We start from the raw sequence: 12105 nt of genomic DNA, 5'->3' as shown, positions 1-12105 counted from the left end.
TATTGGTATTTGGGGCATGCAGAGTTTCTGACAGGGAATTACAATCTGGCTTCTGACAGATTCCCTCTCTCAGGCCAGGTGTTATAAGGTCAGCTTATAAGGTTTTAAATTTGGGGGTTTCTGTTCCTTTGCCACGGGATCCCCTGCTGCCTTATTATTATTATTATTATTATTATTATTATTATTATTATTATTATTATTATTATTATTATTATTTTGGTGTGGATGGCGAGGCAAACAGAAAAGAGGAGCGAGAGGTACAAACAGCCGCATTCTCAGAAACCAGATAGATCTCCCAGTATTTGGAGATATTGGAGGAGGGAGGTGTGCGCGGCCTGTGAAGAGGCTGATCTTTCTTTCCTACATTGCTTGATTTCTTTGTTTCTTCACTCGTCTAACAAGACACACTTGCTATTTAGGACGATGTCCCAACCTCACTGGTCAAACAAAACAGACGTGCTAGTCGCGACAAACTTCCCAGAGCAGAGCAGAACAGCTGGGATGGGACCAGGAAGAAACAGTGTAAACAAAGCCTCGCCCGGGCGGTTGCTAAGCCGCCAAGAGACCCGCCCCCTCAGATCCCTGGCTCCGATTGGCCTTTACTGGAAGGGCGGGACGATATCAGCCGTTCCACCAATCACCGGATTTTCTAGAAAAGGGGGCGGGGATTTTCGGGTCTGACTGATAAGCCTCCTGATGGTTGTGGTCTCTGCGCAGAGAGCCAATCAGAGCTTCTCCCAGTGAAGGTGGGCGTGGCTTGAGGGCTGTCAAAAGTCACTGCGAGGGCCCGGGCGCTGTTTTACCCCCGAGTCTCAGCCATGGCCAGACGCGCTCGTGGGTCCCCGCCATGCTCGCTGCTCGCCGCCTTGCTGGCGTCGGCGCTGTTGGCGCTGTCGGTGACGCCGGCGACAGGCCGTGGTGGCCGCGACCACGGGGACTGGGACGTCCTCGCTCAGCTGCCTCCGCTGCCGCCTCGCGAGGACGCGGCGCGCGTGGCCCGCTTCGTGACGCACATCTGCGACTGGGGCGCCCTGGCCACCACCTCCACGACCCCCGAGCTCCGCGGCCAGGCCTTTGCCGACATCCTGTCGCTGAGCGACGGGCTTCCCGGCCAGGGCAGCGGGGTGCCCTACTTCTACCTGAGCCCCCTGCAGCAACTCGTGGACAACTTGCAGGTGAGTCTGGCTGGGCCTGCGAGCACCCTAGCGCGAGGGTCCCATGCCAGGCAGGTGCAGAGCAGAAGGCCTTGCAGCTAGCAGAGCTCCTGCCTCTTCTCCTGGCACTTGGCAGGGAAGATTCCTAGGAATGCTACTCACTCAACTCCCGACGACGTGGGCGTCCGTTTCCTGGGCGTTGATTTTTTGAACTGGCTGGGGGCATGAAGCAGTGGGTCTGGTGGCTTTGAAGAATCTTTCCCCTCTGATTGGCCCCCTGAGGATTTATTTGCTAGCTTTCTAAGGGCTTCGGAGCTTGCAAGTCCCATTGCATCTCACCCAAAATTTACCCAAAAGTAAGTCAATCAGGGGGCCACGTCAGAATTTCACCTCTGGTCTGTCTGTCTTGAAGGGGCAGGCCTCAGCAGACGAAAGGTTTCAATCAGGTCGTGCCCCCCGAGGGGACACACCCAGTGCCCTCCTTCACAGTCATAGTGGATTAGATGTGGAGCTCTCTCAGAACATCTTGCACCCACTTCTGCTTGTTTTAGCGACCTGGGGCCACTCTGGCCATCCCTTCCAATGTCCCACTTTCCAAGCATTGATCAGATGACAGTCAAGGCCTTGCTGGGCCTAAATCCTTTTAAGTGGAACACCTGGATGGCATCTCTCCCAAGTGGTCCAGGGACCGGGGATAAACGAGCTGAATTTATCTGTAGTACGTGTTTTAGGGGCCACATTCAGTGATGTTCAGAAATCACTTCTGGCAGTGCTCAGGGGACCTTATGGGATGCGTGAAATCGAACCTGGGTTGGCCGCATGCAAGGCCAGTGCCCTTCTCGATATTCTATCACTGACCCTTATTTATGTGACTTTTCAGACCTCCTTCCCCCCCCCCCCCCTTTCTGTCTCTGCAGCACCTCAAGTCACATTTACAAATAGGGAACTGACTGATTTCAAGGCAGAAGCTCTGCCAAGTAGGCCAGTTCCCCACTTGGGTCAAGTGTCACATAGGGCTTGAAGTGCTGAGTCAGAAAAGCGAAGAGGTGGGAGGGGGTATATATATACTCCAAAGCCCGTTTGGGAACCGGGTTAAAGAAGCATTTTTGCTTGTCTGACTCTTTCTTGAACTCTGGGAGTTCTCTCACATCCTTAGTCTGAGCCCACTTCTCCTTCTGCAGTGTCTCGTGATATCTTCTGCTCCCTGGAGATAACCTGGAGCATGACTCAGCTACTTTCTTGCTTAACTGTCCTCTCGGCCAGTGGAGCAATGTTGATATATTTTGTTTGTCTATGGGGTGGGGGGGTGCAGGGTGGGAGGTGGCTCACTTTAGAATACTCAGGGCTTATTTTGGCCCTGGGTTCAAGGATCACCTTTGTAGAGGTTTGGAGGGTGAGGCAGATGGGATATAGGCACCTGAACTCAAGTCTGCAACCCAAGTATGCAAGGGAAGAACTCCACCTGCTGTTCTGTCTCTCCAGCCCCACTTCTTATTTTTTGTTTTGTTTTTGGGCCATACCTGGCAATGCTCAGGGCTTACTTTTGAATCTGCACTCATGAATTACTCCTGGTGGTGTGTTTGGGGGAACCATACAGGAGGCTGGAGATTGAACCCAAGATGGCTCTGTGTCAGGCAAACACTCTTCCCTGTACTATCTCTCCAGCCCCAGTTCTAATATATATAATATTGATTTTTGGGTCACACCCGGCAGCATTCAGGGATTACTCCTGGCTCTATGCTCAGAAATCGCTCTTGGCAGGCTCAGGGGACCATATGGGATACCAGGATTCAAACCACCGACCTTCTGCATACAAGGCAAATGCCCTACCTTTATGTTATCTCTCCAGCCCCTCTAATATATATATATTGTGATTTTTGGGTCACACCTGGCAGTGCTCAGGGGTTACACCTGGCTCCATGCTCAGAAATTGCTCCTGGTAGGCACGGGGGACCATATGGGACGCCGGGATTTGAACCGATGACCTTCTGCATGAAAGGCAAATGCCTTACCTCCATGCTATCTCTCTGGCCCCTCTAATATTTTTTTTAATGCACGTGCTTCCTCTTAGAATTGAAACCTATGACCTTTCTGTGATGGTGGGCCTTGAGTTTATCAAATATTATCATAACAGTTCCTCTTATCAAGATGGGAGTTTAAGGGAAGGAAATTAAAAAAAGAGGGGCAGAGAAATAGTGGGGAGGGCTCTTGCTTTGCATACATCCAACCCGAGTCCAATTCTTGGCATACATAGCTGCACCATCAGGTGTGACCCCAAAACCAAAACAAAAAAGGAAAGTGTCAGAACTGAGTCAGTTCATTTTGAACTCGATGCCTGCTCGGTGCCCTGCTGTGGGCAAAGGCTAGACCTTTCCTTTCTCGGAACACCTGTGGCAGTTGGTGGTATTTTCTGAGGAGGAACGATCCCACTCCTGTGAGGACTGTTTCCCCATGGAGTGGGACTTTGACCGCACGTACCTGACTTTGCTTCCACAGGAGGATGCCAATGCCACCCTAACCCTGACTTTGGGCCAGACTAGTTTCTGCAGGAAGAATGGATTTGATGTCCAGAACCCCCTGTGTGTTCACACTATCCTGTCGGGTACCGTGATCAAGGTAAGGGCCCCTCCTGTGCCATTGAAGCCACATCAAGGATGCCCCAAGAGGGGGAGAGGCTGGATAGTGAGAAGGGCACCGATTTAGCAGGCAGCTGACCCCATTGTGATCCTTGCCGTATAGGGTCTCCTCAACCTCTCCTGGAGAGATCCTGGAACAGATGGCCAGGATGAGCCTCTGAGCCCCTGGGGACTCCCAGTTTTATCCACCTTCCCCCCATAAATTAAAAAAAAAAAAAGAGAAAATCTCTGTCTCAGCCTGCAATTTCGCAGACTCTGTTTTATCAGGCAAGGAAAAACTCACCCAGCTCTGATGCTCCCGAAAGACTGTCCACTCCAGAAGTTCTAGGCCAGCATTAAAGGGTGTCTTAAAGATCCTCACCCTGGGGTCTGAGCGATAGCACATCAGGGAGGGCACTTGACTGGTACACAACTGACCTGGGTTTGATCCTTGACATTCCAATAGGGTCAGGAGTAAGCCCTGAGGGCCAGAGCAATAGCACAGTGGTAAGGCATTTGCCTTGCATGAGGCCAAAACAGGATAGACCCAGGTTCGATTCCCGGAATCCCATATGGTCCCCTGAGCCTGCCAGGAGCGATTTCTGAGCACAGAGCCAGGAGGAACCTCTGAGCACTGCTGGGAGTGACCCAAAAACCAAAAAACAAACAAACTAAAAGGAGTAAGCCCTGAGCATTGCTGAGTGTGACCCCAAAACCAAACAGACAAAAACATTTTTTTCTCATCCTAAAGACAATGAAAAAGACAAAGGGAAAAAAGAAAGAGAAAGTAAGGAAGAGGGGAAAAATATCAGTGTGATGGATTCGACTGTCACTTCATTTTGTGATGTATAGGTGAATAGAATCTGATATTAACCACTAAAGTGAATATGAGAGTATCTTAATAGTGGTAGTAACGGTAAAAGTAGTGGCAACAACAGTAGTAGTAATGATAATAATAGTAAGAGTGGTTGTAACAGTAGCCACAGTAGTAATGGTAGTAGTAACAGTGATGCTAGCAATCGTGGTTATAGCAATAGTAGCAATAGTTATGATAGAAGTAACAGTAATAATAGCAATAGTGGTCGTAGTAATAGTTAGCAACAGATAACATAGTAGTAGAAGTAGTACAGCAATAGCAGTAGTAGTTTGGTAGTGTTCATAGTAGTACTTGTAGTAATAGTAGTTGCTTTATTGTAGTCTACCCCTGGTGGTGCTCAAGGGTTTTCCCAGCTCCATGCTTAGGGGGTGACCCTGCGGTACTGGCATGGAACCCACGTACCCCATGTGCACGTGTCTCCTTGTTCCCTGAAATCTCAATTCTTTTCGTTGTTGTTGTTTTTGTTTTTGTTTTTAAACTCGGTGACGCTCAGGTGTTACTCCTGGCTATGCACTCAGAAATCATTCCTGGCTTGGGGACCATATGAGATGCCGGGGGATCGAACCACAGTCTGTCCTAGGCAGGCAAGACAGATGCCTTACCATTTGTGCCACCACTCCAGCCTCTGGAATCTCAATTCTTTTTTTTTTTTTTTAATTTTTATTGTGACCAAAGTACATTACAAATCTTTCACTGCATCATTTATGGTACATAGTGACAATGAATGAGGGGCATTCCCACCACCAGTGCTGTCCTTCCTCCCTCCGCCCCTATTCCCAGTATGCATCCCATATCTCCCTCCTCTACCCCCCAGTATGCTAGTACAACTGGTCTCCACTTTACAGCTTGTTGTAGATTGAGCGTCCATTCCACCGTCATTGGAGATTAAAAGGATAAGAAAAAGAGGAGAAAAAAATTTGGTGACAACTACCAAAAAAAGAAAGGAGAAAAGAAAAAGAAAAAAAAAAAAGAAAGAAAAATGGAAGAAAAAAAATGGACCCGGCAAATAAAAAATAAAAATAAATCTCTAAATAATAAACACAAGTGTGAAAAAGAAAGAGAAAAGTGGAAGAACAAAGAGAAGGAAAATAAAGTCAAAAACTAACAAATCGAAACAAAACAAGAAAAAGTATGGGGCCCGGAGAGACAGTACAACAGCGTTTGCCTTGCAAGCAGCCAATCCAGGACCTAAGGTGGTTGGTTCGAATCCCGGTGTCCCATATGGTCCCTCGTGCCTGCCAGGAGCTATTTCTGAGCAGACAGCCAGGGTGTGGCCCAAAAATGAAAGAGAGAGAGAGAGAGAGAGAGAGAGAGAGAGAGAGAGAGAGAGAGAGAGAGAGAGAGAGAGAAGGAAGAAAGAAAGAAAGAAAGAAAGAAAGAAAGAAAGAAAGAAAGAAAGAAAGAAAGAAAGAAAGAAAGAAAGAAAGAAAGAAAGAAAGAAAGAAAGAAAGAAAGAAAGAAAGAAAGAAAGAAAGAAAGAAAGAAAGAAAGAAAGAAAGAAAGAAAGAAAGAAGAAAAAAGTATGGGTGCTGGAGTGGTAGGGTTTGGCGTTTCCCCCACTTTTTTATGTTTGTTTGTTTTGCATAGGCACAGTAAGCATTAGGGAAGAATGGGAATTCCCGTGGTCTAAGAGATTCAGGGTTTCTCCATCCTTGAAGCATACCATCATGGGATCAACCCCTGGCTCCATATATACTCATTACCCCATCCCAAAGGCTTTTTTTGTGATGCCAGGAAAGTTTCCTCTCGGTTGTGTGTGAGAAAATCAAGTCACTGTAGCTAGCGATCTTGGTATTTGCGCAGGTTATAGGTCAGGGTCTAGGATAGTCTCTAGGTTCTAGAGGTTCCTATCCATCGTTGTTGTGGTGTTAAGCCTTCTGTAACACTTGCTCCCTGTTTTCGTTCAGTCCCTAAGCCGAAGCCTAGGATATTATAGATCCAAAGGTTCTGCTCAGTCTCTGTTGTCCAAGTTGGACCTCTGCAATAAGACATCTTGTTGTTGTTGTTGTTGTTGTTTTTTATGTGTCCTGGACTACAGCCTAGGGTAGTGTTTTTCTTTTTTTTTTTTTTTTTTTTTGGTTTTTGGGCCACACCCTGTGACGCTCAGGGGTTACTCCTGGCTATGCACTCAGAAGTTGCTCCTGGCTTCTTGGGGGACCATATGGGACGCCGGGGGATCGAACCGCGGTCCGTCCTAGGCTAGCGCAGGCAAGGCAGGCACCTTACCTCCAGCGCCACCGCCCAGCCCCGGTAGTGTTTTTCTTATTAGTCCCAAGGTAGGCTCTGTTCAGTCACAGTTTTCAAAGTCAGTTTTCTGTTGTTGGTACTCTTATTTTTCACAGTTCAAAGGACGATAGCTCTTCTGATTTCCATTTAGTGTTAGGTGATGTGATAGGACAGCCTGGTCTTAGGTCAAGTTTTCCTTTCCTAGTTGTCATATCAAAACTGGCACAAATTGGTGCCAGAGTAGTGTTATAAATCTCCCAATGGAGCTTAGTTCCTGGTGGTGTTGCCCGGAGCTGTATCATTTCTATGTTGGGGATCTGGGGTTTCGGATTGGACTAATACTGTCCAGTCTCCTGGGGACTGGTTGTATCCACATGACACATGTTCAGGATGGGAGGCACCCTTCTGCTATAAAAAGTGAGTTCTTATCCCTAGAAGATAAGATCTTGTTTCTGTGTCTATGGTTTCCCCTTTTTTTTTACTGTGCCCATACAAAAAGTATGGTGTCATACTGTGTTGCTGGTGCTATTCTGGGTAAGGATGACAGGCTGCACACACAGTCTCTGTCGTCTGGTTTTGTTCTGAGCTTTTATCCCAGTCAAGGTTTTTTGTACCAAGCAGCACCAAAAATGGTAAGGATAGAGAAAAAATGTATATATTAAAATAGAACAAATAAATAAAACTGAGTTAAAAAGAAAAGGTATTCGAATAAAACAAATGGTGGAGGAGGCTACTTGTATATTTAGGAATACACATCTTAAGATGTATTGTTATACAGGTATTGAGCTTCCATAGGCATATAAGACTCCCAATTAAGTCTTTTGATATATTCTTGTAGGAAGTAAAAGCCAAGGTACTTTTTGATTCACAGGCCTTGGAATTGAGTTTGAGAGATGCTTTGCTGCATTACGAGACCATATAGTGTCTTTGAGCCGGGAGTTTTGCTGAGGCTGATTTTTGTATCGTGCAACAGTCCATGATTTGGTGGGGGTGAGAGGGGCCATCAAGCATGAGTCAGCAGGCGTGCTGGTTGTAGTTCTTTGCCGATGCATGAGAACGGGGACCCAGAGGGTGTCTTTCACTGAAGAGCTGGAAGGTGGTCTGTTGGGGCAGGAGGTCAATCTTGGTGCCTACCGAGTTAGGAACTGAGGGTAAAGAGGGTTAAATTAGGGGAAGATAAAGGATCAGGATTGAAAAATGAGGGGATAGAGGAGACACAGGGGAAGGGGAGAGGCAATACATGACAGGGGCTATATACAATACACATATATGAATTGTTTGTGATTTCGGCTTGGAGTCAGTACGGAAAGTCACATCCATAAAGACTGACTTTAAAGATCTATTTGAGTGTTATCATCCAAATCCGTTTCCTTCCTAGGAACCGTCTAGAGTGAAGAACATTTTTAGATAATGCTTAAAAAGTATATTTGTCGCGCAGGCGCATTTGCGCCTGTGTGATTATAAAAATGAGTATTAGTAAGAAAAGAAACCGCTGCAGGGGGTCCAGTATGAATACGTGAGGAGTTTCCCTCCTCTCCCCTCCCCCCAGAGCCCAGTTGCCAAACCTGGCCCTGAAGACCAGTTTGGCATGGGGGGGATCTTGGTCTCTTGGACTAGGTGGTCAGCCCAGGAGGCCATTGGCCAGCTGTCTGTCCAGATTCCTAGCCATGCCAGTAGAAGAGGAACAGTAATCCTGGCATGTGGGATTTTCTGGGTCCAGCTGCAGCCTTCCTCTCCAGTTTGAAAAAGCATGGGATTGGAGTTTCTCTCCTCCCCCTCCCCCCAGAGCCCAGTTGCCAAACCTGGCCCTGAAGACCAGTTTGGCATGGGGGGATCTCGGTCTCCTGGACTAGGTGGTCAACCCAGGAGGCCATTGGCCAGCTGTCTGCCCAGATTCCCAGCCATACCCGTAGGAGAGGAGCAGGAATTCTGGCATGTGGGATCATCTCGTAATCTCAGTTCTTTTTTTTTTTTTTTTTTTGGTTTTTTTGGATCACACCTGGCGGCACTCAGGGGTTACTCCTGGCTGTCTGCTCAGAAATAGCTCCTGGAAGGCACGAGGGACCATATGGGACACCGGGATTCGAACCAACCACCTTTGGTCCTGGATCGGCTGCTTGCAAGGCAAAGGCCGTTGTGCTATTTCTCCGGGCCCGTAATCTCAGTTCTTAAGGGGAAAAGTGAGAAACCGCATAGAGAGATGTCAGCGGTGGGGACCTGTGGGGCCTGAGGGTGGCGGATGAAGAGCAAGGCGAGGCGTCAGTGGGTCTCAATCTTTCTGGCACCCCGCAGGTGAATGAGACGGAGCTGGAATTTGCCAAGCAGGCCCTGTTCACGCGGCACCCCGAGATGAAGAGCTGGCCAGCCAGCCATAACTGGTTCTTTGCCAAGCTGAACATCACCCACATCTGGGTGGTCGACTACTTTGGGGGCCCAAAGACGGTGACACCTGAGGAGTATTACCACGTCTCCTTCCAGTGAGTCAGCTTGGCCCTGCCTGTCCACTCCCTGAGTTGCGGGGGCTAAACCATCCAGGGACCCTGAATCCTAAGCAGTGTAGAGGTTTGGGGGGTCCCTCCAGGTGAACCAGCTGGGCCAGATTAGGGCTTAGACCCTATCCATGCTGCCTGGCCATGCTGAGAGGACCAAGTGGTGCTGGGGATCCAACCCTGGCTGGGCACTTTTCAGTCAGGCACCCTCAGCTGTGCTGCCTCCCCACACCCCCTTTCTTGTCGTTTGTGCTGCTGTGAATTCTGGGTGTCTTTTTCACTTCTGCTACCCCTTCCCCAGCTGTGACACTTGGAGGATGCTTGCATGGTGCTGTGAGTCCATGTGTGCTCTGGGACTGGCCACAGCTCTAGTCCACGAGTCTCCTGGTACAGAGGCAGCTCTTGGCTCAACTACGGGACTCCCTGTGGTTGAATATTTCTTTTCTCTGGGCTTATTCCTAGTTCTGTGCTGGGGATCCTTTCTGGCTACTAGAGGCGCTTCCGGGACTGTGGTAATGCTGAGGGTCAAACCCGGGTCAGCTACATGTTCGAACTCGTGCCTTTCCTGCCGCACTCTCTGGATTAGTGTTATCTTTCCTTTTATTTATTTAAAAACATTTTTTTTTTGGTTTGGGGCCTTACTTGAGGATGCTCAGATGGTGTTTGGGGCAAAGTCAGCCAACCGGTGTACAGCAAGGGCTGGGAGGAGTATCAGGCCATCCCCCAGATCTTGGGTCTCCTAAGCCTGGGATGGAAGTTCACTGGTGTGGCCCCATGCTCTTCAGAAGTTGCTAGGTCAAAGGTGCTCTGCTTTGCTGCTGTGTTGAGTGAGACACATTCCTGTCGCTTAGCCTTTGCCACACCCTCAGAAATTATAGGAAGCATCTTGACAGGGGAGAACCCCAAATCCTCAGTGCCTCCCCTTTGTGACTTGTTTGAGCTGCCCCCCATAGTCCTACTTGCCCTAGTTGCTGCCCCAACTGATGATTGAGGTTACCTGCAGGTAGGGACAGACACAGGGGTCTGTGTGTGTGTGCTCATGGGGGACCATGTCAAGGGACCCTGCAGTTTTCAGTACCCCCAAAGGCTGGCACCTCACTTATGTGCTCTGAGGGTCTCCATGGGCTGGACTAATAGGGGACACCATGCTAAATAGGGTTCACCTGTGGCTGAGGTGTTTCAGACCCCTGATAACATTCTTGCTTTTTTGTTTTGTTTATTTTGAGGGAGCACACCTAGTGTTGCTCAGGGTTGACTCTTGGCTCTGCACTCCGGGATCACTCCTGGCAGTCTCAGGGGACCCTACAGGATGCTGGGGATGAAACCGGGTCAGACATATGCAAGGCGAATGTCTTCCCCATTGTGCTATCACTCCGGCCCCTATTCTTGCCCTTTAAAGTGAAACATCACCTTTACCCACTCTGTTTTGCATGCTGACCTTGGCTCTCCTGGGGAGCCCACATGTCCTCTGACAGGGTGATGGGAGGTCCTGGGGATCCCAGCCACCCACATCCAATTGCCCTGATGTGGTCAGGGCGGCAATAAGATAATGCGCTGGGGTCACTCATACCTGCCCCGGCGCAGATTCGAGATACCCAGCCACTCAGGACCACTGTGTGCCCTCTGTCCTGTGTTCCTTGCTATTGCTTCTATCTTACAAACTGCCAGCTTTTTTCTGAGCCATGTTGCAGTGATGTGTGGATAGGCCACGGACATCAAGAGTCCTAGGTCCAGCCTAATCAGGCACCTGGGAATCTGCATTCAAGTAGGCTACTCCAGGTGAAGTGCTCAGGTCCCTATCCCCCCTTGCTATGGGAAATTCCCGGAACCCCTGAGAACCTGGAGTTCCTCCAGCCCTTGGAAGTGGCTGCAATGGCCAGCTAAATGATCAGTAGCTTTCACTCTGGCTAGGACCAACCTGGGGTCATAAGCAGTTTTCGGTCCCCTACAGGTGAGATCTCCAGGATGCCTCTGGATCCCTCAGCAAGGAAGCCCTGGATGTGGTGTTTCCTGGACAGCAGAATGTTCCTCCCCACGTGTGAGCATTCACCTACCTGCTTGCTTAACCGAATCGACTTGGATCCTTCCGATGTCCCCATAGATGGAGCCATTAGAATTTCCCCCTCCCCTTCACTTCTAAAGAGGTTGCTTCCCAAGTACCCTCAGCTCCAGTATTCTGGCACGGGTCCTTGGAGAGAGTGAAGTAAGTTCTGAAGTTCTACGTTCCTTATTTCTGGAAGCAGATGGGACACTGTCACCCAACACCTTCCATTGCTGCTTCTCCTGGCACTATGAACACGGAGAAATCCCTCCAAGAAATTGACTCTCCTGGACCATCAAATCTCACTGGCCTGCAATGGGCAATTGTTCCACCAGGGGGCGCCACTCTACTCTCAGGAAAATATTTTATATTGTAATTATCAAGTGATTATTAAACTAGAACAACGCAAATTCGCAAATCATCTCCTGAATTTGGTTTTTCCCACCCGCGTGAATGCTAGCCAACCCATTTTCTTTCTCAGTGCCTTTTGCCACTAAAATGTGTCCATAGCCCGTGGGGGATGGAGGAGGATCTAGCATAGCACTTGGGTGCTCAGCTTCTGGTCATATTTTATGAGATTTGACCCTAGAAGTGGAACCAAGTCACCCATTTTTTGTGGGGGGTCACACCCAGCAGCGCTCAGGGGTTAGTTCTGCCTCTGCGCTCAGAAATCATTCCTGGCAAGCTTGGGGATCCATATGGA

At 48.9% G+C, this 12105-nt stretch overlaps 1 protein-coding gene across 3 annotated transcripts; it reads left to right on the top strand.

The window, feature by feature from the left end:
- The first annotated feature begins 783 nt into the window (after positions 1-783).
- On the top strand, positions 784-11488 carry CREG1 (cellular repressor of E1A stimulated genes 1). Of its 3 annotated transcripts, none has more exons than XM_049776601.1 (4): positions 784-1175; positions 3651-3770; positions 9165-9349; positions 11313-11488. In XM_049776601.1, exons 1-4 carry the CDS (start codon positions 819-821, stop codon positions 11314-11316), a joined length of 666 nt encoding a protein of 221 aa, XP_049632558.1. In that variant the 5' UTR covers positions 784-818; the 3' UTR covers positions 11317-11488. The 3 variants fall into 3 exon arrangements, with proteins under 3 accessions (XP_049632558.1, XP_049632557.1, XP_049632559.1); XM_049776600.1 differs by having other exon boundaries at positions 9165-9353; positions 11318-11488; XM_049776602.1 differs by lacking the exon at positions 9165-9349.
- Positions 11489-12105: the final 617 nt, after the last annotated feature.

Source organism: Suncus etruscus, chromosome 7, assembly GCF_024139225.1.
Source record: "Suncus etruscus isolate mSunEtr1 chromosome 7, mSunEtr1.pri.cur, whole genome shotgun sequence".
Taxonomy (NCBI): Eukaryota; Metazoa; Chordata; class Mammalia; order Eulipotyphla; family Soricidae; genus Suncus; species Suncus etruscus.
The sequence above is the reverse complement of the archived record's forward strand: the minus strand, read 5'-3'. Positions and strand labels throughout refer to the sequence as shown.

What these genes read in the sequence shown, in the direction of transcription:
- CREG1 (XM_049776601.1), top strand. Translation starts at nt 819, where the DNA reads ATGGCCAGACGCGCTCGTGGGTCCCCGCCATGCTCGCTGCTCGCCGCC. An exon ending in AACTCGTGGACAACTTGCAG is followed by an intron (nt 1,176 to 3,650) that starts GTGAGTCTGGCT and finishes TTGCTTCCACAG; the next exon opens with GAGGATGCCAATGCCACCCT. An exon ending in TGTCGGGTACCGTGATCAAG is followed by an intron (nt 3,771 to 9,164) that starts GTAAGGGCCCCT and finishes GGCACCCCGCAG; the next exon opens with GTGAATGAGACGGAGCTGGA.